At 38.8% G+C, this 26,635-nt stretch overlaps 1 protein-coding gene across 2 annotated transcripts in view; it reads left to right on the top strand.

Moving 5' to 3' along the window:
* The window catches only part of LOC133519193 (cell adhesion molecule Dscam2-like), a 55,898-nt gene that overhangs the window by 11,018 nt on the left and 18,245 nt on the right, over nucleotides 1-26,635 (top strand). For both annotated transcript variants that reach the window (XM_061853173.1, XM_061853172.1), the window contains exons 3-25: nucleotides 4,431-4,632; nucleotides 11,322-11,464; nucleotides 12,118-12,300; nucleotides 14,168-14,308; nucleotides 14,536-14,653; nucleotides 14,842-15,055; nucleotides 15,137-15,359; nucleotides 19,622-19,775; nucleotides 20,015-20,166; nucleotides 20,594-20,684; nucleotides 21,941-22,116; nucleotides 22,322-22,603; nucleotides 22,680-22,799; nucleotides 22,883-23,086; nucleotides 23,162-23,309; nucleotides 23,418-23,575; nucleotides 23,654-23,974; nucleotides 24,061-24,131; nucleotides 24,219-24,336; nucleotides 24,440-24,589; nucleotides 24,812-24,961; nucleotides 25,232-25,402; nucleotides 26,330-26,453. In XM_061853173.1, the coding sequence (XP_061709157.1) occupies nucleotides 4,431-4,632; nucleotides 11,322-11,464; nucleotides 12,118-12,300; nucleotides 14,168-14,308; nucleotides 14,536-14,653; nucleotides 14,842-15,055; nucleotides 15,137-15,359; nucleotides 19,622-19,775; nucleotides 20,015-20,166; nucleotides 20,594-20,684; nucleotides 21,941-22,116; nucleotides 22,322-22,603; nucleotides 22,680-22,799; nucleotides 22,883-23,086; nucleotides 23,162-23,309; nucleotides 23,418-23,575; nucleotides 23,654-23,974; nucleotides 24,061-24,131; nucleotides 24,219-24,336; nucleotides 24,440-24,589; nucleotides 24,812-24,961; nucleotides 25,232-25,402; nucleotides 26,330-26,453 (3,814 nt within the window). The remainder of the gene's footprint in view (nucleotides 1-4,430; nucleotides 4,633-11,321; nucleotides 11,465-12,117; nucleotides 12,301-14,167; nucleotides 14,309-14,535; nucleotides 14,654-14,841; nucleotides 15,056-15,136; nucleotides 15,360-19,621; nucleotides 19,776-20,014; nucleotides 20,167-20,593; nucleotides 20,685-21,940; nucleotides 22,117-22,321; nucleotides 22,604-22,679; nucleotides 22,800-22,882; nucleotides 23,087-23,161; nucleotides 23,310-23,417; nucleotides 23,576-23,653; nucleotides 23,975-24,060; nucleotides 24,132-24,218; nucleotides 24,337-24,439; nucleotides 24,590-24,811; nucleotides 24,962-25,231; nucleotides 25,403-26,329; nucleotides 26,454-26,635) is intronic.

Below are 26,635 nucleotides of genomic sequence, written 5' to 3'. Positions count from 1 at the left end.
ATAGAAATTGAAAATAAAATAATTGAAAATTTAATTTGTAAACATACCAATTTACCTTCAATACTTCGTAATCACGTACTGTTTGGCGACAAACATGATCTTATCAACAATTTATATACTTAAATATTTTATGTGTATCTAGCTTTTGTTAAAATATATGTTAATTAATATTTCAGTGATATGAACCTCCATAAAATTTTTAGGTTAAAGCCTGACCAGTCATATCTGGTCACGCGAAATATTGCGGAATTTCATTGGAACTAAATTTTTCATACTAAACTGCATTGTCGCCCTATACATGAGAATAACAGCGCCCTTTTGACAATGATCATATATTTCTGGTCGGGCTTTAACTTCCCTAGTCAAACTATAGAGTACAAGAAACTAAATATATTCAAGGAACTTCTAATTTTACTTCTTTAAATGAAACGGTAAGTTGGAAATTTGTGTCCTCCAAAACTCCAGGTCCGCTTATCCATTTCCCCTCTTGGGTCCGTTCCGTCCGTTAGAATGAAGAAAATTAGATAACACATTTGAGTATAAAACACGAAATATAATAAAACTGTCGGCATTTTCAGGCAGGTTTGATATATGGGCTCACTAAGCTTTTGCCTTTTTAGCTCGTATTTTACATGTTCATCAATTATAAACTAATTTTCTCAAAAACAATTCTAACTTAATCAAAGCGAATTTTAGAAGAAATGTAAAATTAAGGCCCCCACGTTGTTTGTTCTCAATACAATTTTGAATACTCAAGCCGTAGCTATTCTAGTGGTTACACTGCATGTTTAAAGTATAAGAAAAATCGTGCGTACATCTAAGTTTGTAATTTTTCTGAATTTTAATTTTTGTAAGATGTAAAAAGAAAAAAGTTATCGCTGAGTTCCCTCAACAATAAAAAGGCGCATTTCTAGAAGCAAGTATCACATCTTTTTAGCTATTGTGCATAAATTGTTGCAAATTTTGACAGTGCGCCTTACGTTCGTGATTTTTTTCTATAGAGCGCAAGTCAAAAAATAAGGATTCAAATCGCTGAAGTCCTTAGAGAAAATCCTAAAGATTGGTCATTGAATTTTTGGCTAACGTATTGTTATTAAAAAGGCGGTACGGTTTTTCAAAAACTTCGCTCTCTTAATCTACAGCACCTTAAGCTAACATGTTCTATTTGCCACATTACTTTTTGTGAGCAGCCGCTGGATGCCAATGGCGTAGAACCCACTAGAAGCATGCTCGCCCCAATGGACTCATTGTAAAGTGAAACAGAAACTAATTCCCCAACAACCGCCAACAAACTTAACCGGATTACACGACGGAGGACAATTCTCCGCCCGCCCCCGCCCCACCGCATCAAACTTTTACCAACTTTTCCTCGTGCGCGTCTAGCCGCAGGCCAGTACTGGAACATATCTGGCATATATCATCTGGTCTTATGGTCTAAGACTACAACGTACCTCCTACTATTTAATTAGCCTTATTTACACATTGAATATTACAAGATTTCCCACATGCACTTACTATTTGTAGTTTTAAGATTATAAGCGGTTTTCAAACAGAAGGCCGTGTGCGAACCTCGGTTCGTGAAGTGTTTTTCTTACAATACACCTAAACATCTTTCCCATTTTATTTACTAGTTGCTCTTTAGAAAACGGAAATATTGAGAGGAAATTGGACTAATCCCAACAAGCACAAGTTTCCCTTTGAGTTAGAAAGTCTTTCAGGGAATATCGTAATTTTAATACTTTGTTTTAATAATACCAGTTCGCACATGATGACACGCTAAATAAATCAAGTACCTAAGTATTAAGTGACGACTGGTCTAGCCTAGTTGATAGTGACTGTCTATGAAGCTGATGGTCCTGGATTCGAATCCCAGTGAGGACATTTGTATGTGATGAGCACAGATATTTGTTCCCGTGTCTTGGGTGTTTTCTATATATATATATATGTATATTATACAGGGTGATTTCGGGGTGGCTGTGGGATTTTGTCAATCTGTATAAGAATATCCTATAATGTTTATATATTTATTTATTTATTTAAGTATATGCATATTATTTTATTGTTTATTTATACATATAGGTATTTGTTTAATCGGTAATGCGACGTGGCTAAAATGTAGCTTTGTGATATGTGGCAATATCATGGCCAAGGGTTAAATTTTGTAATTCGACATAATTTCCTTAATCATTTGTTGTCTTGTTACATGTTACTGTCCGGCCGTGTATAAAATAGCCATATATTGTGAAATATATAAGACACATAAACGTCTGTTGCTGTTTAAGTGTTATAAGCAGTCGCCTAAACGAAGCTCGAAGTAGGCTGTATTTATTTTTTGAGAAACGGTCCCAATCTCCACTTGAGTTCTTTGAGACTTTAAGTGGCTTAAAGTTAGCGTTCTTTAGCAAAGACTCCCTCAGCCTTCCGCCCCCAGTACTACACACGACGGCTATTGTCTGCAAACACTTAAGTTTTATTTATTTTAAAAGCACCCAGCAACAAAGCAAATAAAAATAACAATGAAACAGATAGAAAAAGATCCAACTCCGCTCCGGCAAGAGATACTTTACTTCATTGTGCTCCCCCCACCAGCCTCCAGCGTGATACAATCTCTCTGCTCGATTGTTTGTCTACATTACAGTATTAAACTTCTCCATCTTGGATTAAGCGCATATTATACTCAGGTTAAACAGTTTCAGTGTTTTTATTTAATGTTACTTGCATTTCTCTTTACTGCGCAAACTGGGAGTGCTATTCAGTTTTTTTTTGATCTCGTTATAATACGACTTTGAGATGACTCGCAGTGCTTCGAGCGCGCTCAAATAAGTGCGAGCGAGTAGTGTAATGACCCGACTGCAGATTGTATTATGCTTGTAAGTAGGTTACGAGTACACCGAAATTCGTAAATCGATATGCCTTAATGTCAGTGGACATAATAGCACAATCGGATTAGGATCAACCTCGAAATCTCTGGTATATAAATTAAAGGCCCCTTTTTCATGCCCACACCATTTGACATTTGGGGACCTCGAGGAATCGCAGCCATCTTGGAAAATGTGTACCATCCAGGAAAAATCGCGTTTTACTCAAAATCTACGTTCTTTACGAAAATATCGTGTGAGGCAACATTCAAGCTTATTAAATTCTGCACAAAATAGTCCTAGACATCTTTGCGGAAAAAATACATCTTGCTATAAAAATTACTTGCTGAACCCAGATTTAGCGCTTATACCCTTTCAGGGGATATTCTCTTAATAGGAAACTTGGAAGAAATGAATTCCACTTTTAACTATACATTTGCACATGATCTGACTACTTTAAACTATACATTTGTACATGATCTGACTACTTTAAACTATACATTTGTATACATTATTTAAATTCGTGGGTATACATTATTTAAAGTACTGAAAGGGGCATATACATTTGAAATAAGCCATTTGAATTTGTAAGCCGCTACTGGATTAAGTGCTCAAAATTGTATGAAATATTAAGGTGCGCACACCATACATGTAACTATTTGTCACAAAAAAAAATCAGAAACCACCAACGTGTTGCAAATCATTAAATGGGTCTTTAAAAATAACGTGAATGTTTCTAAAAACTTTTTTGGATAAATTGAATAAGTACTTTGGAAAAAAACCGTTCCTAAAGGACGAAATAATGTTTATCTCTCTACAACTATGGAACCAAAGTTTAAAAAAATATATGAAAAAATATCGGGAGATCAGCCGTACAAAACAAAAAATCTTTTAACATGATGGGTTGAGTCATTTTTGTTTGGAGTTTTCTTTAAAAAGCCCTTAATATTAAGTCAGAAGTGCAGCGTAAACTCGCACTTTTGTCGCGACATGCAACAAAACATCGATGATTGATGGGGTGTTTACATGATCTAGAACAATTGCCTCTCACTTACGATTATTTTTTTTAACGAGTGGTCTATATACTTTTTATTATGAAAATATTGTTAATACGCGATAATAACACTCTTCAAAATATTCTTCAATTTAGTCCTTAAATCTCACTTTTTAAATATTTTATTAACAATTCGTTTTTACCCACCTAAATGAGTATTTATCGTATGCATTGAGTAAATACTGAATAAATACTCTGTATTTTCTCACCCCTACCCATCTCTAAATGTAACCCGTAAGGGATGACTCGCGCTAGGACGGTCCGCGCCCGGGCCGAGGGTTCCGACACTTCGTTTTCTATGACAGGTAATCGGTGATCACGTGATGCTTCAATAGAAACTAGAAGCATGTGGTACAATGTTCTGGATACAGGATGGGTCGTCCGACACTTCAGTTCAAAACAGTCGAGTGCCTTGGCTCGCTGCATTGACTGTTGTAACGCGTCGAAATGTTACAAGGCAGTCTCCCCGTTTGTTTTGTAGTGTTTTGGTCCTTAATTATACCTATATTTTTTATCAGGTGGAGCAGCAGAGGAAAGAGAGGAGCAAACAGTAAGCTCAGAGCCGCGTCTAGCGCCGTGGTTCACGAGTGAGCCGCCATCGCGCGCTGTGTTCGCGTCTGGCGCGGGCGCGCGGCTGCTGTGCGCGGCGCGCGGCGACCCCCCACCTGCCATTACGTGGACCACTGAGGATGGTCAGGAGCTGCTCTCCGATCAGCACAGGTACCACTTCTAACAAATTACTTAAACCTTTCATTCATGATTGCATAAACAGTTTTGTATTCACTAACTATTGCATATTGCCTGCTACTATTGCATTTTGTTTTTAGCAGGTGTCTGTGTTCTGCCTTCCCTTTTCAGATCTAATAATACGCGCGTTGTATGGCTATTCATGTTTATAATTGGTCAATATCATAAAAATTGTGTACCTTTTATATGTAGATACTCAGCTAAATGTGTATTTTGTGTTTAGGATCTGTTATTGTCATAATGATGGAACTACTATTTACATTTGTGTGTACGCATCATTTAGTTGCAATATAATACTTGCACAGCAGTATTGATTAATGCACTGACAGTTGATCCTGCCCGCTATCATGAAATTCATGAATCACAACAATACGAGTATCATGTTAACATCCTAACCATCCTAATATTGCGAAAATATATTTCATCACTTAGATACTTACCTTTGTACCTCTGCCACGACCGCCAGCGCATCCTTATTGTACGAATTTTTCAATATGCTGATTCAAACTTTCATGATTTTTGGATCCCAGTTATATGCAATAGAAATCGATTATAGCGCTTATTAGGTACACTAAGTAAAACGGGACAAAATTACGTTGTCTATACGCAAATATTGCCCATATATTAAGGTAGTGTTTACATATTTATGGCACTTTGTCCGTATCTATATTTTTAGACGTGACTGTACTTATAAAGTGTGGGTCGGATAAAATTAGCAATTACCAGTAATTTTTCAGGAAAACTATTGTAATCTAGCGGACGAATATCCCTAGAAGTAATAGAAGTCTATTTATCCGTAAAACTCTCTTTTAGTAAGTTATATTTTTTCCAAATTTAAGAACAATGAACATGATCTCATCCATTATTCCTGATCTTTCAAGTACTGCGAGAAGGTGCAATTTCATTGTGTAATGGTAGATAAGTTTCTGCTTAGAATATCAGGATCGTTGGTTTTACAATTCATAATCTAAATGTGTTGTGTTGACACGCTCGCACCTTCCCACCTCCACGGTACTACACACAAAGCCGGCGCGGCGGCGGAAGCGGCAGAGGCCCTCAAAAAGAGCAAATACGGGAGTCTCGACACCAACTACAACTTTGTTGCATTTGGAGTCGAGACTCTTGGTCCGTAGGGCCCCGCAGTACAGGGCCTATACCGGCAATTGGCGAAACGGCTGGTGGATGGGACCGGGGATAAGAGAGCTGGCAGCTTCCTCGCCCAACGCTTGAGCATAGCGATCCAGCGAGGAATTGCTGCCAGCATCCTCGGTACCTTGCCACGGGGCCCATTTTAGATTTAGATTTTTAGGTTTATATAGTAGTTTAGTTAATTGTTTTACTTTTTTTTTATTAACGTCGCTATAAAATTGTATATGTTATTCCAATAAATGTTAACATTAGTATCTAAATGCAATATCACGTTAACCCTGCTACTTTCGTAAGAAGTAGGTAAATATATTAAGTTCCTACCAGCTATGTGTGGACACGGTATTTCAAAATCGATCTGTGTTGTCAACTCATACAAACTATCGAAGTTTATTCACGACTCGTACTCGTTCCCATTCAATGTGCGCCCAGCCTTAGGGTATTGGTTCAAGTTTAATAATCCCGATTTGGAGGAGGCTGAGGTCAGCCTGCTGTGAAGTCGTGCAAATGCCGATCCGCATTACCAGTACCCACGCCGACGCGCGCCGAATCACCGATCATCGCCTTTCAATCACCAGCAAATTAAATACCGACCGTCGTAAGGTAAAATAACTAAGGCCACAAAGCCACGTTAAACGGATGGAAATTTAGATTAAAAGAAAACTCACTTGCCACGCTCACCGCTGAATTCATCTTGTTTTAAATTGATTCATTATCTCCCTGGAGTGCCGTCGCTTGAATTATAACAGTATTAAATTTACCCTCGTCTCCGACACTTATCAATTAGGCTGAGGGCAGCGGGACAGTGTTATGCACAATGCCTCTAACAACCCCTAACGTGGTCGGACCAAACTCTGAAGAGGGGCCTTCCCCCTCACGCTGTCTTCTGCCACAAATTCTGGTTCGAGATAATGCTTCGAACGATGTAAATTCCTGTACCGAAATAATATTTGCTTAAAACAATGAATAATTAAAGCCTAGATTGTAGGTAACGAATATAGTTTTCATGTTTTAAGATTAGGTACTGTTAGCAGCAGGAAACCTGAACTATTTTACATAAGTGTGAAAATTAAGCTAACGTACTTACTTACATTTTAAATCTTAACTTTTGAACTTGTTCGCCAGCCACTAACTTAAAAGTATGAACTTGCGTGAAGCTTAATCCATAGTAATTAAGGGTTATTCTTATGTGAAGGAACTTTCTTTCCCCTTCCCGTTTTCACATAAAGATTTCGAAAAGTAAGACTGCCTGATATGTTCGTTTTTACCCTATAAACGCCAAGAAAAAGAGTGAATTAGGGGTAGTTACGTGTTATGCTCAGCAAGAATATTTATATAACATACATTTAATTACATGTTTAGTCATGTTCACTAACCTGCTCCATTTATCACACAAATATCTGATCTGAATGTTAGACGGTATAAAAATATAATAAAAAGATCTACTTACTGATTAACCTGTCACAATTTATATTACCACTGGGCGTATTAACGCCCACGCACATTCAGAAAAGCCAATAAAACAGTAGCCCTGAGCTCGTTACAACCCCCCATCGGTTTTCATAGATCCCTGAAGAAAATTGGATGCTTATAATAATTATTAACTGTGTATCGACATCGAACACAATAACAGATTTTTTCATCAAAGGAATCCAATTTGATGTCGAGCGTAATATTGAAATTACCTGCCGTATAATATATTTGTATTCTCTCCAAGAAACGCTTTGAAGCGAGATCCACGTTTATCCGACTTCAAATATTAAATACGATTTTTCTTTTTATGATTTTGACCTATATTTAATATACTTTTTTTATGAAGTACATAGTACCTTCCTCTATTACCTAAGATAACTCATGAATATTTACCAAAAAGTCATTATGCTCTCTAGAATAAAATCAATCAGTATTATCATTGGTTATTTAAAACCATTTTTTCGATTTTATGGCAGTAATAAAAGCATTGTGTTATTAAATATGTTAAGAAACATATCAATTTCGCTCAATCAAATTTATCTCAAGATCTTATCATTGATTTGCATTTATTTAGTATTATTGAATCTTTTTCTGATGAGATTGATTTGACTAATCGGTTGACAAAACCAGCTTCGCTGCTGTAATATCTGAAGACGTCATTCCAACCATTACAAAGCGCAATGGCATATGCTCTGGAGAGCCAGTTTAAGAGATTTCTCAGCTTACGTGTTTTCGTGTTCGAACTCACATTTACACTGGATTGTAAGCCGCTTACTCGCTTGTGTTTGGTTAGCAATTGAAATATATGGCCATGAACATAGCCCGCTCGTACCGTTCGGTACAGTGTCGGACGACAAACGGTGCTAATGAAGGCAATTTTTCGCAACCGGAGGAGTTATAATTAAACGTAATGAGGGCAATCATAATTTGTCCGTGTAATTACCCACACTGACGAGCGTCTGAGCCCCCGGGGGTGGCTATTGCTGGGCGGTGGGCGGTACGCTCTTAAGGTCAATTTTTGAATGGGAATTTGCCATTTTGTTCAATAAAATGAATCGCGCAAATTCAAATAAGCCTATTCGATTCAAATTATTAAAAAAAACTGTGCACTTGTTATATATAGGTACGTGCATCTTGATCATATTTTGCTACGAGCAAGATGCAATAGATAGCAAATTAGCAATTTATCATAATAATGTTGATATTTATTCAAATAATTAATGTAAATGATAAAAAAATACAGGACCTGAAAGATTCCAAATTTAAGGTTTATTAAGCCTGTGGACCAACTATACGCAGAAGGCATACAACGGCCTACGTGTCCAATATAATAACGCGTTCCGGGTGCTGATGGGGTTGACGCGATTTTGTAGTGCCTCTGGTTTGCGGAGCTGTCAAGCTTTGCGGCGATAATGCGCAAGAGGTGCGCCTCACTGATGCGTCGCCTGCGCGGGAGCCCCAACAGCATTCTGAGCGTGTTTATGGAATGCTCAATCGTTGGCAGAGACTGCATGCGGCCGCTGATTAGGTTTTAGTTCTATTTTATATTATATTGTACTAACACTAGTAATAAGATTTGTTTTTAATGTTTACTAACCATGTATGGACCTTTAGTCTGAATTAAATGATTTTTTTTTTATTACTCTTCAAAAAAAACCGGCCACGAGCATGTCTGGCTATGCTCAGTGTAGGGTTCCGTAGTTACCCTTCCGTCACAATAAGCTAAACTGGAACTTAAAGTATAGTAGATTGTTAACCAAGGGATGAAACCCGAGTTAAGCAAATAGGCAAATTCGCATAATCAGTACCTAATTAAAGTAACAGACTTACTTGCAATCGGAGACTTTGCATGTCTATAGATAAATATCCCATAGCGAAAAACATTTAGATTGCTATATAGATGAATAAAACCCATATTTTAGCAAACTGCAGTAATTTAAAAATGATTTGATTCATTAAAGGATGAAAAAGTAAAGTTTAATTAACTGTGGATGTACGTCTTTTTAGTATGAAGGGGAAACTTTTTGCGATAGCTGAAAAACAGCTCAACTGATCACGTCCGCTATAGTTTTCATTTAATGTCTTTCTTAAGCTCGACTTCCACGATTTTTTTCATATTTTATGGACCTATGGTTAAAAATGTATAGGGGGGGGGACATTCTTTTTCTTTCGGAGCGATTATCTCCGAATATATTCACTTTATCAAAAAATGTTTGTTGAAGACCTGTATTACCTACTTTTGAAAGACCTTTCCAACGATACTGCACACTGTAGACTTGTAGCAAAAAAAAAATACCCCCACTTTACGTGTAGGGGAAGTACCCTAAAAAAAATTAATTTTTAGATTTTACTGTACGACTTTGTCGGTTTTATGGATTTATATGTCCATGACAAATTTCATCTTTCTAGCACTAACCACCACTGAGCAAAGCCTCGGACAGACAGACAGATGGACATGGCGAAACTATAAGGGTTCCTAATTGACTATGGAATCTTAATAATTTGTGAAAATCGTGAAAATTTATATCAGTATAAGTAATGGATGACTCACCATAGAACGGCCCGCGTTAGGGCCGGGGCAACCTAGACTTCGTTTTCTATGACAAGTGATGGGTGATCACGTGATGCTTTCTACAGGAAACGAAGTGACGGATGCCTCGGCCCGGACTCGAGCCGTTCTAACGTGTGTCATCCTTACGGGTACCATTCAATTCCTTACTTTTGTCCAAAAAAAATTATGGTATAGTAACTACTAAAACTATGGTATACATAAACTACAAAATCGAAATTTTCTTGTTTTCCATACTCCAAGATGGGATCTCAGTGACCGTGACGTCACGATCACTTATCCTTTTGCTAGGAGCGTTACGCGATGAAGTACGACTGTCAATTCTCACTTTTGTATTGCTTTAATGCAATGGGTCCCATATAGACCTTGAGATCTCATCGATTGAAACAATGTATAAAAGAAATGTTTCCTTATCTATTATATCATAAAAGCCACTTGCACCATCCCATTAAACCGAGGTTAACCAGTTACACCGCTTAACATGTGTCAAATTGTACTGGTAAGCGTGGTAACTCCAAGATTAACCGGTTAACCCCGGGTTAGTGCGATGGTGCAATTGGCGCTGAATAATAAATATTTTTTTCTAGATTAATATACCTATGATTTCCAAATTTTTATTTTTAAATCTATCAATAGTCAGAATTATTGAAATTAAATTAGTATGCAAGGTTGTCGATACATTTATTTTCAAAGTGTACGAGTATCAATATTGTGTAGTAGCCGTGGGCAAAGCTCTTTAATGTCCATTAAAGAAAGAAAACACAAACCCGTACCTATTAATTAGGCACGGATTTTTTCCGTCCGAGAATTCATTAGACGATGTTTTAATCACTAATTGGACCGTATATAGAAAACGAATGAATATTAGATACCCCATATAATTTCGCTTGGGGTCGTTATGTTTGCTTGTGATATTTAATGACCCAATTACAGAAATATTGCTATATGGGTTTGATTACATTGGCAATGAGTTGGATGTTATTGTATAAACGCACTATTTTGGTACCTACCTATAATATGATTATTTAAGTGAATCAGAATTATTGTAACGTAAGGAAATTACGAGTATTAGCCTAAAGTTATAGTCCGATCCGAATCAAGATAGTGGTGATGAAAGTCGTTTTGTAAAAAAGTATATAATGTTGTATTTTGGTTGGGAAGACAGATCAGCTGACTTAACATTAACATATTTGCGGACACCAGTTGGACACCTATATTTTGTATAGTGTTTAAGACGGTGGGTGTAAAGGAAAAGAAGTAAGTAAATCGGGTTAGCACTGATTGACTAGCACGTTATCTTTTCGCGGATTATCAAAGTAATAGTTTTTGTTTTAATTAATATAGATTTCCGCAAAGTAACGCCTTATTTGATTAATTATTTACTATACTGTAATTCACAGGGGTGATAGATAGGTATATAAAATACAGAGGAATAAAAATATATTAATGTTTTATTTTTGTTTTCTATCAAAAGACGAGTGTACAACAACGGCAGCCTTGAGATAGCGCCGACGCCGACGGGCACCAGCGTCGGCGGTAATGGCGTCAGCGTGCTTCGTTGTCGCGCCAGTAACGCGCACGGCGTGGCGCTTTCCGCACCTGTCACGCTTCTACCCGGTTAGTCTCAACTAATGAATACTACCTACAACTAGATGGAGTATAATTATGTCGACTAGCCGTTACCTCCCATACTTAGCTTAGTACATGACCGCTATCGTTCATATCAATTGCGTTTGCCATGTGTGGGTTAACGTGGATGAAAACTGTCGGTCAAATTGATTTTTTTACTTATTGGAAAATGGACATGTCATCACTAGTGTGCATGTTTCGTTTTCACGCTAATACTCATACTTAGGGCAGATTGCTCTTTGCGTTTGTCACTCTCCTGTCCGATCAGACTCATCTCACATACTTATCAATACTTCTAGCGCAAGTAATAAATAAGGCCTGGTACTTTTCACGCCTGTCACGATCGTAGCTAAACGGCTAGTCAAAACAAATGGATATCATATTTTATGTTTCTGAATAATAATAAAAAATATCTAATTTAATAAGGAATTAGAAAATGGAATACTTAATGAAAAATATCTGAGTGAACGACATTGATATCGCAGGTATTTTCAAAGTTGCCAATGTCACCTTGGTGTAGTACAAAGTTTTTTTAATCATTAACGTATTTAATCTTATTTTACTAACTTGCCCTTTTGTGTCTTATTTAGTAATCTGATCCCAAACAGAAATGTTATTTATCATATATGGCTATCGTTCAGTGGCCGACGACAGCTGGGAGGCGGTGGTAACGACATGGCCGGCGGCCGTGGGTGGTGTGGCCATGTTAACATGTGGCGTAGGTGGCCTAAGCAGTACGGGGGACGAAGACGAGGGAGATGAGCTGGAGGTGGCGCTTTGGTACCATGGAGAACGCGTCATCGATGTGCCACCACCTACACCAGGTTAGCTCTGTTCAATTTCTCACTTATTACTGCCAACAGGATAAATATAGTGGTCAGTGGCCGTGACCGTGTAGCGTGGCGTTTTTACCATGTAGCGGGGTCAATTCTAGAAATAAGGAGATGAAAAAAAGGCTAAAAGCTGGAGGTTACGTTATGGTACTGTAAAGGTTTGTAACCTTGACAGCCTTTTGGTGACAGGCAACACTTACATATTTGAATTTAGAATCAGATTTCTTTGTCAGATAGAACAGATGTGCGAGCCGGCATTCCAGAAGAGGCAGGCAGTTTAGTTGTAACGTCTCTAAAAGGTTATAAAAAATATATAAAAGTGTCTATTTGTCTAATTTATATGTTGTTTTGATCTACGATATCCACCCTGTTAGGCCGCTAACTCTTACCTTTTCGCTTCGTTACAACTCATCTAGTCTTAATGGCTGCCTCTTCTATAATGCCAGCCATGCCAGAAATCTGATTATAAATTCAAATATGTATTTATTGCCAGTCACCGACCAAAAAAAGGTTGCAAACCTTTACAGTACCAAATAGAAGGCGTCATCAACATGCCGCTATGTACACACAGGTTTGTACTACTCATACAGTATAAAATTGCTCTATGATAATTATGTGTAACTGTCCATTTTATTGAAAGTGGACCTTTATATCATAGAATCGGTTGAGTATTTAACAGGGTGTAGTATTAGTCATATCTATGGTGCTTTAGCCTGAATAATATTAGGCATAGATATGTTACGGTAAAATAGATGTAACTATTAAATTCAAGTTCAAAGTATTCTGCAAACAAAACGGTCTAAGAGTTATTGGACAGTTCAGTGCAATTCAATACAAATTATAATAATTTAGATTAATGGATACATAAATTGCACGCATTTGCAGCAAAAATCACATTAAAATTATTCTGCTATATAAGACCAAAAACATAAGCACAGAAAATATATTTTCTTCATTCATTATAAAGTACAAGCGTTTGGATTACAGGGAGCAAGGCCTTGGCAGCTGTGTCACATTTAATTAGGCTGGCTCGTTAGAAGTATAACAACGGATCCGTTGAACTAGCAAAGCCAAAAAACGTCTTAATTAAAAGCTCATGTTCGTGTTAACTAGTTAGCTAGTTTTTGTGGTTATCAGCGGACAAGTAGTATTAATTAAGGCGATATCTCACAGAGGCGTATATCTGGGAGGCGAGTAGGTAAGTTGTGTATTCCTGTCGCTTACAGAGCGTTAGAACCAGTTAAACTTTTTAGTCGGGGTCCAAATAAAAGCGTAATCGTAGATCAGGTTTATACTGATTTGGTTGAAGTAAATGCTCGCCGTTGGTCAGTGAAAATGGAAATAATAGGCCAGGGTAAGCACGTATATCACGCCACGTGAATGATGGCGCTGTGCGTGTCTTGATTGATTAAAGCGCTTATTGGTAGGTACTGTCTTCTACCATTTGATAAGTTACTCTTATTCAGTTATCATCTTATGAGCTTTTGTCTGAATAATGATTTCTATTTCACGACTTCTTGCTTTGTTTGTTGTTAAGAAAAAAATACGTTTTATTGTGATTCTAATAGTAAGCAAATGGAGACATAATTATCAAGGGATATAAATAAAGCTTAACATGCTGGATGATTTGGAGATCGCGTAGTTCCATCTCAATTATTATTATTCATAGTTATTTTATGTTATTTATGTATCATGTCAAAATAGCGAAGCTAAAGTTAGATTAGAACACTTACTTCCAATAAGCTAGCTGAGTGGTTTTAATACAGTTGTTTTTACAACTTTCAATCGACTTTTTTAGGGCAAACAATGACAAGATGTGTGACAATCTGATGCGATAACATATAAATATGATGTACAGAGACGCGATACCTGTCAGCGGGTAACACGCTCCTAATACGTAGCGTAACAGAACGAGATGCTGGTACCTATGGCTGTCTAGCGCGCCACCGCGCCACGCGCCGCTCGCGCCGCGCGCGCCCTGCCGAGCTACGAGTGTCACGTTAGTACCCACAACTGTATAATAATTGCTAGATACGCGACGTCTGTCAGCGGAAACTCGCTACTGAATTCTAATAACCTGTTCCAATTTATCAGTTCTTGAGCCCTAGTCGTCATCGACTATTATCCCTAAGAGGTCATCCCTAGGATCAAAAAGTCGACCTGTGCAACGTTGGTTCCAACTACCAGCATTAGCTGTATGACTACAACACTGTATGCTGTTGACAGGAGGTACAACAGGCGCTGTGCCAGCCCCAGCGGCGGCGGCTCGGACTGTACACGCGGCCGCTGGAGCGGCTGCTTGCCTCCCTTGCGCCACTTCGCTTCATCCTGCTCCTCACTACACGTAATAATTATTATTTATGTATTTTTTTGACACAGTGACATTTAATAAATTATAAAGAAATTTCTCTCACATTAGCATTAAAATTCCCAATTTATTTTCCCTTTATCATTAATGATATTTAAAAAAAAAATGTTTTTAGATGATGCTCAATTGGCATGACAGATATTTAACTTTGTTTAAATATCTAGGTGGTACCGGGAGCGAGAGGGTCGCCTTCAACCGGTAGCAGGAGATGGTGATACCTGGACTTGGGCGGGCGGTGCAGCACTATGCGTACGCGCTGCTCGCACGGCGGCTGGCGCTTGGTTGTGCAAGGCTTACAGCGCACTTGGAGACGCCACGGCGCGGTTGCGTCTTCTCGTCGATGTTCCTTTGACAATCTCATTACATCCCCAGCTTGTGGTATGTTTTGAAGTTTCAGTGTTAAAAAGCTAGTGTTATATTTAGTGTAACAAATTTTGTTAACAAAAATTACATGGACAGGTGGCTGCCAGCGGAAGCACAGTTAGATTCAACTGCTCAGCGTCAGACGAAGAAGCGGCACTGAGTTGGCGGCACGATGGCGCGCCGGTGGCAGGTGCGGGTGGTGCGGGAACGGCGGCGCTTGTTTTGCGTGGTGTGACGCGCGCCGCGCGCGGCGTGTACCAGTGCGAGGCGCGTCGAGGCACTCGCGCGGCGCAGGCCAGCGCTGAACTCCGACTTGGAGGTTAGTACCCTAAGTACCTATCCTCCTAATTTTAATTTAAACTTTAAACTACGAGTACATAACAATGTTCTAATTTCAACCACTCAGTTCATTAAACCACTAGAAGGACGAACTCACATGCCTTCAAAAGCACGGAAGCACATAGTTAGTTACCACATAAAGCGTAAATCCAACCAGAAATTGACCCTGGTCAACGTTTGCTAATTCCCAATTTGGTAATGTACCTACGAGTAAAGCTTTTAAGAGCCCTTCAGAGCACAGTACGATGAAAAATGAAGCCACTTATCAACTTGTTGCAGTATAAAAAGCACTCGACAATCAAGCGCCCGGACGGCTCATGAACGCAATCTCTGTAATGATATCAGCTAGATGAGAACCCACGGGAGAGAGAGGCAATCGGTTTCGCAATAAAACGGTTTTTTATTTTGAAAAAGAAACCTCATAACTTTTATAAAAGGCAATAACATATCGGGGATTTGTAACAAAATTTATATCACTTTATTAGATGGAACCCGACCGAAAAAAGTGATTTTGGTGATGTGGGAAGGGGCGGTCGGGTGTTGTCACTCGATCAATCTCAATGTAGGAGTTGAGGAATCAATCAGGGATCGGCAGGCGGCGAGCGACAGGCCGGGCCGCGGCGGGCGCCACAAATATTGAACCCGACGTGTCCTTTGTCAAGTTGACAATGCCTTTCTTTGCGATATTTAAATTAAAAAAAGATTCTGCAGATTCTTGCGGCTGCTTTGGTCAGTGTCGGCATTCTAATTTAAAAACTAATTTTTAATTCATCAATGCACTGTATTAATTTAACACAAATGTAAAAGGCCAAGCCAAAGTTTATTTCTGAAAATATTTAATTATTGTATTTCGAAACCTGTGTCATATTGTGTTTGAATCCTCTCACGATTATGACGTTAGCGGCCTTCGTTCCGAGTAGGCATGAATAATGGATTACTCCTAATGCAATCGACGCTAAGAGAGTGATGATGGCCCAGGAGAGCCGAGATGTCACTAAGCGACGCGATCCATCCATTGCATACACACTGCTATAGTTATACGTAATGGGTTTTCATAGCAAAGTATGGTTGGAAAAAATATACACAAATATTTTTAATATCATCATAATACACATTTATCCAAAATATGCTAAAAAACAACTAAAATTTGTTCAATGAATTTTGGTGTTAGTTGTTGATGTCAATTTAAAAAAAACATTGTGAATAACTAAATGACCTTTCTACGTTGACGGAAATTAGGGGATTAGCTCAAGAAAATGAATAAAATCAGGAGAACTAATTCGTGTAGTTTTAAAAATTGGTACAGTTATACCTTGTGGTCTCTAGATAAACATACTAAAAGTGTTCGAGGGTGGGGGTTGTGCTGCGGGTGTAGGGGGGGTTGAAGGTACCTTTTCTCAGATTTGTGCTCGTAGCTTGAATATTTTTATAAATAAGATTATAATTACTTCGGTCAAAAGATTTACCATAAAATTCCCTACAAATTTGATTGTTTATTTTTACTCTACGATCAATACTTTAGGAGTTTAAGTTAACAAAGAGACAAAAATAGACAATTTAAGAAAACGTAGTTTTTTCGTAATTGTTCATTATAACTATTTTTTTTTGCTTATAATAAGCAAGCTTAGTCACCCGTCCGTCAACGTCCGTATATATTTGGTCATTTTTAATTTTTCGGCCGCTTCTGCCGCCGCGCCGACCTTAGCAGATGTGCCGTGGAGATGAGACGGGGGATTTTAAAATGTTTACTTTTGCCTTTAGTTGTATTTTTATGACACATCATGAATGCATAACAATGACATGTCATACGACGTAGGTAATTAATTTTTGTTTTATACAAAAGGTCGAAGAAGGTTTACTAATGTGAACAATGATATCCTGTATTAAATAAATAAAATAAATATTATAGGACATTATTACACAAATTGACTAAGTCCCACAGTAAGCTCAATAAGGCTCGTGTTGAGGGTACTTAGACAACGATATATATAATATATAATATATATAATTTAATAATATATTGATTATTTAGATGTATTGATTTTTTTGCCAACCATATTATGCTTTGCTATGAAAACTGCACGTTGATAACGATCACTATTATGCGTAACGTGTATCTCAGGATATTATGCAATTACGTAATTACAATATTTTTGTATATTAGTAGTGTGTTTGTGTGTGTGTGTGCGTGTGTGTGTGTGTGTGTGTGTAAAATAAACACCGGTAATTGTTACATAATTAATTTTTATTAATAATATTTTCCCATAAGAGGCCACAGCTTAAAGATTACTCGCGTTTCCAGCACATGCAATCCTAGGAAGCACTTTCTATCAAACTGCGTCGTGCGCTAGTGGAATAAATTACCAGAAGCAGTGATAAATGTTGCTTCAGTGAATAGTTTTAAAAACAGACTTAACAAACATTTAAAATTGTCAAAACGAACATTAATCGTATAAAAACAAGTACAGTGATATATGTATACGCATCAGCGTTCAGCTGCTAGTGCATTAAACAATATAATAATAAACAAAATTAAATATTAAGATACGTAAAGTAAACAGTGCAGCAGCAGATCTTTCAGTTGTATTTTTAAGGAGTGCTTAATGTTTAATATAAAAAAAAAACTATTAGACATTTGCCATAATGTCATTTCATATATTATTACTTGTTATACCTACTATAATTATTATTATACGTAGATTTTCTCTTATTATGATTTAATTTAAACCGTAATTAATATAATGCCTACTTGTTTAAATTTTTTACTGGTACAAAGACATGTTGTAGAAGACCTAGATATAATTATATCATGTCACTTAACTAGTTAGACCAAATATGTTGTACAGTCTGTAATAATTATGGCAGTGTATATTAGACGAAGTGGTTATATAATGGTTATATACCATATAACCATTATATTACCAAGGATAACATTATGTTTGTGGTTGATTAGGTAATATAGTAATATGCCTTTTATTACGCTATTCAAAATGATGAAATATCAAACGAATATATGAAAAGTAATTATAAAAAAAATAAAAAATTGCACCCTTTTTAAGCGATTTACGTTTTGTGGTATACTTGTACCTATAATTGATTGATTTGTTAAACTTGAGTCATTTTTGTACAAATTTACGCGTCTTTATTTACCTTTGTCTATGGTTACCAGTAATGCATTATCGTTGCATTACTTATGTAACATCCAGTCCAGTCGTAGTTACAAAACTAGCAAGCAAGTGACACAGTTAGGAAACTGCGATTTGAATTTAGTTGTAAAGTGTTCACTTGAGAATCCTTGTGTTAAAGTTAAAACTATCTCTGCCAAGTTAGCTAGTTCGGAGTCAAAAGTTAGAACTATGTTGATAATATGAACATACACAAAGAGAATAGCTTTTCTGTTTTAGGGAAAGTACGAGTAGGTTTGCCCACACATAAATAAACGTATAAATTCGTGACGAAGATTTATTACTGTGAGTGGCTCCAGCTAGCTTTAGCGTTAACGAGATAGAATGTGAATAAAGGAGACAAAAAGTGCACATATAATATGTAAATTTCAAACAATGTGTTTCCTTTCTTGTTTTGTGTTCCATTTTTGTGATAAGTAATTTCATTAGGTATAAATAAATTTTATGGGTGTACCAGGGCACTTCAGATGTTTTTTGCTCTGAATGAAGACATTCTAAATTATTGGTTATCTACAGAAACTAGTCAGGAAGTTACATATCGAAGAGAATAAAGTTTTATGTATTTTACTTATGTGGCAATAATTATTAATGTAGGTATTACGAGCAATATCCAGTGATACCGCTTGTACCTCATACAATGTTTAAGACAGCACATTCGGACGTCGGATTTAAGTTCATGTATAAACCTAGAGCTTTATTCGAGATATACTAATTATATATTGACTCGCCTGACGCCGCATTCTTGATTTATCATTTGACACAATATCAACGGTTTGTTTGATTTAACTGGATGTTTACGAATAGAATCAGACCAAGACAAGTCTGCAACGGTTTTGATAGCACACGCAGTGCAAGTGTTATTTTAAACGTCAAACTTCTATGAAATTATGACGGTCTATTATGGTCTAACTCTAGTCTCGTCATAACGTCATATAAATAGGATCGGTTGCCAATTTTATTGAGTGACGAATTTTCATAATTTTAAATGCTGATCAGTCCACTAATTGTGGTTGGTGCAAATATTCCATAGTCTATAACAAGTCAATCCCTCAAACAGAATCAGCACCGGAGCTCCAGTATACGTTCATCGAGCAAGCGCTGCGCGCTGGTGGCGACGTGGCGTTACGCTGCGCGGCCGCCGCTGCGCCACCGCCGCGGATTGCCTGGTTGCTGGACGCTCAACCTCTTGCGCACTATCGCGCACCTCATAGGTATGAAACCATATTTATCACTAGCATAGAACTAGTTTCCACTCTTTGAACAGAATATACGTATAAGTACACCAATCGGGCCCATTCAAATTGAAAATTTTAAGTTTTGAAACAGACTTACTGAAAATTTGATTAAGAAATTATTGTTTTATTTAACCGAGCATGACCATATATTATACAAATTCAGAATATTATTTACTCACTTAATTTTTTTAAGTTAAAGTGCGTATTTTACGCAGATACACAGTCACAGAGGAGACAGGTGCGGGCGGTGAAATAGTTTCGGTTCTGAAATTACGCGCGTTGTCTGCTGCGGACGGTGGCCGCTACACTTGCCGTGCTCATAACTCCCGAGGTGCTGCAGAACACTCAGCACGCCTCAATGTTTATGGTGAGAGCTGAGTTATTTCTACAGGCCTGATAAGTTTGTGGCCATTAAGCAAACTATGACGTGTGTACGATTCAGCACATAGTTCACTGTCCTATTTACTGCAAACGCTGATTCAATTTCACACAGCAACTTCACTTGCGTCAACTGCATTTACATCATGACGGTACCTACGGTGTATCTGGTGTAGGGCTGTAAATGTTATTTGTTAATATGTACCTACTTAATATTATTATGCGCGTATAAGTCTTGAGCCACTAAAGAATACCATAAACTTATTACACATTCCACATACTCTGTTGGCTAACTTACTTCTTCAGTTTGTAACTGCTAATTCAAATGTACACTGTTCTCAATGTTATATTATCTATTTACTACATTAAGGTTCCATTTGAATAACGTAGAATCTATTTTTGATTTCGCATTGCAGGCCCGCCGTCCATCCGAGCTGCAGGTCCCGTGCGAGTGGTAGCGGGCGCCAACGCCACCATCTACTGCCCCTACGCTGGATATCCGATCAGGTCCATAGAGGTGCATTCTATAGGATGATTCCTTATACACATCACTACACTACACGAATACACACTCACTAGTTAATTTGACTAACTAACGTTCCAAGGGGAACACGTTTAGATAATAAATAATTCTACTCAAGGAATATCAAACACGACAATACGCTATATTTTGATCACTGCTCACGTATGATAGTTATTCCTGTACTATAATAGTTTGGGATTTTGGTCATGAAGCAGCGTCGCTCGCTGGTTGACATATGTATTTGATTTACACCTTTCTAGTAGTGTAACTGCGTGATGGTTTCCCCACATTTGATTATCTTCTTTATCATAATAATTATAGTATTTTTCAAACAGCTTGGGTACGGTGACAAATATCATATCAGTACAATTTTGCGATTTAAGGCTATAAATTTACTGATTCAAACTTACACGATTTTTACTCATTATTAAATTAAAGGACGCGACTTAATCGTGTATTAAGTTTTAAATTTACTTCCGCCGTTTCGAGGACGGCGTTGTCCTCGTTGCCTCGGAGTATACTCCGCCTCCCCCTACCACCACTTCCGACCACGACCACGACCGAGATAACCGAGACCACGGGGACAACGCCGTCCTCGCAATAATTACGGAGGTAAATTTAAAACTTAATAAGCGGTTACGTCCCGTTCTCTAATTATTAAGGTTATAAATTGTATGGAAAGTAAATATGTCACTGTACCCAATCTGTTGGAAAATACTGTAAGTCTATCTTAGAAATATATATAATTGTCTATAAATTTTATGTTAGGTTAACTTATACATAAATTAAATGTAAAATAAAACCGTATGCTAATTATGAAAAAGGAGTAATCAATTGTAATGGCCTCATGAGTGTAATTGTAATTGTATAGCATATTGAAATGAGGAGTATGTACCAACTATGATTTACTTTATACCTATCTTATTTAACTTTTCGTTAGACCTATAGAAACCCAAACATACTGTAACTTAGTTTTGAGTGTTTTGACTGCACCTGCTTCATTTATTGAATAATATTTTTATGGCATTTTTACAGACATAAATTTGTCGATAAGGCATTTGTTTTTTTTTCTTATGATATACACATAAATATGAATAGATATTATGGAATAACTGTTAAAATACATGTCATTTTAGTTAATTAAATTAGCTAGAAAAAATTCTATGGCCCTTTTCTTTCGCGCCTTACCGGAGCACAAAGTCATCCTTTTTTGAGTTTGAATTTACTTTTTCGTTTACAGCGAGGTGTGGTGGTGGCGCGACGGCGAACGCATCGGCGGCGTTGGGCGCGTATCAGCGCGTAGCGCGGCGTTACGCTTGCGTCCCGCGCTACCCGCCGACCAGGCGGCGTACGCGTGCAGTGTGACCGCCCCCGATGGACAGGTCGCAAGGCGGGAAATCGAGATACAAGTCCGAAGTGAGTATATAGCTAGGTGACTTCTACGGCTCGCGCTGTCCTAAGAGCAAAGTGCACTTTTACCCCATCTAGAAGTGGTGTGACAATAAATAGCAAATTAGGTTATTTGAGAAAATCAATCTCTCCAGAGCGTAAACTCTTGAATTCCGTGAATTAAAAAATATTTTATTATATGAATTGAAGTAATAGTCCTTTTCCTTCACAGATCCACCAAAAATTTCACCATTTATATTTTCGGCCGAGTTGACGGAGGGCAGCAGCGCGCAAGCGCTCTGCGGCGTATCGTCCGGCGACAAACCGCTATACTTTTCGTGGCTGAAGGATGGCGCCCCACTGCCGGCGGCCTTGCAGGTTCAGGAGAAGAGTCTCGGCGAGTTTTCTCTACTCGTGTTCCCCGCGTTGGCTGCAAAGCATTCCGGCGTTTACACCTGCCGTGTAGCCAATCACGCCGCTAGTGCCAACTACAGCGCTACTCTCAGCGTTAAAGGTGTTTACCTCTACCTATTGTAACGTTTTTGTTCTTGGCGGCCCCTTTATCAAAACTCTGTTTTGTTTTATCACAGTGGCTTCTTCATGGACAACAGAACCATCTGATGCTGCGGTCTTGCTAGGCGCCCCATTGCTATTAGAATGTGCCGCTAGAGGTCATCCAACGCCAGTGGTAACGTGGTTTAGAAAAGTTGGTAAGACGAATAGTACCCAATGCTGCTCTTCTGGACATCAAAGCTCCTGGGTATCAGTAAAAATGTCAGCTTTTTTATTTTAGGTGAGTCTCCAAATGCTCTAGAAAATGAGGAACAATGGGAAGAGGTGAGCAGTGGACAGTGGGGTGATCCTGGAAGGGCAGCGGCGCGAGGTGGTGTACTGTCAGCTGCAGCTGCGGCTAGACGCCACCAGGGCCGGTACCGGTGTAAAGCCGATAACGGAGTTGGTGCTCCTCTGCTCAAGCACGTCAATGTTACCGTCCATGGTCGGTATTCTTATTCTTTGTCCACTAATCCTTCATCTAATCTAACGATTCTCTAATATACCCTATTATTTGTAGAACCAGCACACTTCGAAGCTACCGAGCCACGAAATGTATCAGCAGTACGCGGCCGCGAGGTTGTACTTTGGTGCCGCGCACGGGGCGATGCGCCACTTAGTCTCACATGGACAAGACTTGGCCGCCGTTTAGACCTTGACTCTTTTCGGTTAGTTTTATTCTATCAACTGATTTGGCCATAAATACTATAACTGAACCTTTGCGACCATAGGTCTAAAACTGTACGTATTTAATGTATCTATATTTCATTGTGCAGGTGGTCAATATCAGAAAGTGGTGCAGGTGGTGCTGGAGAAGCACTACGATCGGAACTTCGATTACGAGCCGCCGAGGGAGCTGACGCGGGAGAATATCGTTGCCTTGCCGCGAACCATTACGGCCGCGCCGAAATGCTTGTATTTCTTCATGTTGAAGGTAACTAAACTAATTATTTAGTATTTGTTGGCTGCGTTTTTGATCATCAAAATATTGATGATTTTTGTTGTCAAACAGAACCTCCCGAGGCGCCAGCTGGACTGCGGCTAGGTGGCGTAGGCGCACGCTGGGTCAGATTAGTGTGGGACGCGAGCTCTGCTGACGCTCGCTATTCGGCTATATATACACCTCTACACACACCACCTGGTTCAGCAGCTTTGACAGTTAATCTCACTATAGAAACAGCTCTGCTTGATGCGGAAATTCCTTCGGGCGCATTGTCTGCTATACTGTCTGGGCTGCGACCAGCAGCAGCTTATTCTCTGCGTACTGCTGCCGCCAATCATGTAGGCGCTTCGCCACCGTCCGCGCCACTCCTTTTTACAACGCTCGAGGAAGGTGTGTCTCGAATACATATGTAGTGCTTATTTATATCACTAAAGCTTCCTTCGTCGTTTTATGGCATAAGTAATTTTTATGTGCAGCTCCCTCAAGCGCTCCCCAAGACGTACGAGTGCGAGCAATAGCACCAGGGGAACTGCTAGTATCCTGGACAGTAAGTTTTATACCTATTTACTATACTATTTACTACTGTATCCAGGTGGATTCGGGGTTTATCTAATCGTATGTTTAATACAAACAGGCTCCATCGCGAGACTCCTGGAACGGCGAGTTGTTAGGGTACGTAGTGACGTGGCGAGCACTATCCGGAGCAGATGATGACGAAGAAGGGGAGGGCGAAGAAGGAGCGGCACGTTCAGGTGCAATGCTATTTACATACATGAATAAAGAATTATAATACATACTGTTGAATTATTTTTTGCACGTTCTAATCTGCTAATTGAGAACATTGAATGCAAACAGGTAGTGCAGCGGTAGCAGGATGGGCGCGCGCCGAGTTAACATTGCGTGGATTGCATAGATACGCGCGCTACGCAGTATCTCTACGAGCTTACAATCGTGCCGGAGCTGGCCCGCCTGCTCCACCAGTTTACGCATCAACTGCAGATGGAGGTTAGTCAAATCGGTGTACAAATGGGAAGCTTGGCATTGGCTTGCTCTGGCACGTGAGGATCAGAGGGGTTTTCTTTCAATACGGCTGCTTTTTGGGTCTTCTTGCATAAAGTGTTTGTTTGTTGTTAATATTGTGTTTAAAAATATATGAGTCTGTTTTAACCATATCCTGATATCAGTCACTTTATTTTATAACCGCAACCGTGACATGTTGTTTGACAGTGCCTCTCGAGACTGTGGGCGGGGTGCGATGCGCCGCTGAGGCGGGTGCGTTGCGCGTATGGTGGTCACCTCCGGCCCCGCCTGCTCCACCGCCAGCACCGGTTCTCGCTGGCTACGATGTCCACTATGCTCCTCAATACGACTCACCAGGTAATTCTATGTCTCGCACAGTACGTGATAGACAGAGAGTAAAAGACAATAACAATACGTTAATGTTCACTATTCGACACATACGAGATCAGCATTCCAAATTGGCTAAACAGAAGCTGACCGTCTATCCAACGTGGTTTAAATACATTATTTCTCCAGTTAATTTTTTTCTTAATCCTAAACCGATTGCACGATCGCTTGATTTTGTGATTCACGAATACTTTTTGTGTCACATTTATCAAGTATTTTACAAAAACGACGATTGTGTAGCATGGACTGGTCCTGCTGGCGGCGGCGTGGCAGCAGCGGCGTCAGGCGCGTCGGGCGCCACTTTACGCCAGCTGCGACCTGCGACGAACTACTCCGTCTGGGTACGAGCCCGCACTGGATCTGGGCCTGGACCTCCTTCTACGACTGTCACTTGTACTACACTTGATGACGGTAAGCGCCCAATATGCCTCGTCACTTAAGTCTAGTGTATAGCGTTGCGCGCTTTCTTAATCCTTAGTAGTTTAATATGTCTTACAAAGCCCTAAAGCGAAGCAAGTCCCATCTACTAAAAATAGATACCAGCTTTATGTCATATAAAACCCCAAAAATTGTGGTAATTTTTTCCTCCAAAAGTAAATCTGAGTATTTATGCACTGAATTATAGAGTCATTTACATTTTATTGTACGGCAATATTATAAATCATAGGAACCCTAGAATTTTGGAACTTTGAGGTTAGAAAAATTCTAATCTTAAAAAAAAGGTGTAACAGGTACCTACCTGCGACTACCAATCGGCCAGATTCAAAGTATAAAATACGTCAAATATCCTCTACATCGTGCTTTTTTTTTCGTTAATTTCAAGGGTGCATCCCTGAACGTAAATTAAGTAAGTTTCTCAAAGATACGGAAGTCTAATAACTCCATTTCGGAGATACACAATAATCATTTTTTATCTGATAAGGACCTTACGAGCGTGTAGATTTGCCTTAGGGCCTATTTACATATTGATTAGTGTTTATTCATAATTCATAATAATTCGTTATTTTGGTTGGGTTAAATGTAATGCCCGTGTTACAACAACGTTCTATGCAACATTTATTTACTTTTTATAAAAATATTTTTTTTATATATTTTTTATAAAAATTAACTATGCCATTTCGTTTCCTTAATCGTACTCACCGATACCCCGAAGTTTAAGGAATTCAATAAAAACACGGTGTATATAGGTACGATATGGATCGGATATGTCAGTGTCAAAAATGAAATTTCTTCAAACAAAAATGTCACTTCTGATACTGACATATCGTATCTAGATCTTGACTTATCTTAAAGTTCGAATCGGGCTGTACCTATAGGTTTACGGAATATTTTGAACAGTTCCGGGAGCAATACGCTCAGTTCGCGCGTTGGCATCAAGCGCGAGCACTGTGCGCGTGTCATGGCGCGCGCCACCGCGGACTCGCATCAGCCACTTTACACTATACACTAAGGAACGTGACAAGTAAGTGTCTGTTAAACGTTTCATTTTCTAAAGATATATCACGGTGAAAGGTCATGTACACCATAATAGTTTGGCGTTTTAATTTAGAATTTTACCTTCATTCGTATAACATGTGTGCGGTTCAGAGGGCATGTCATTTTATTCGCACAATCTTTCATTCTAAAGCAAGGACGCACGAATCA

Source organism: Cydia pomonella, chromosome 6, assembly GCF_033807575.1.
Source record: "Cydia pomonella isolate Wapato2018A chromosome 6, ilCydPomo1, whole genome shotgun sequence".
Taxonomy (NCBI): Eukaryota; Metazoa; Arthropoda; class Insecta; order Lepidoptera; family Tortricidae; genus Cydia; species Cydia pomonella.
Note: the sequence above shows the minus strand (reverse complement) of the source record. Positions and strands in the feature narration are given on the sequence as shown.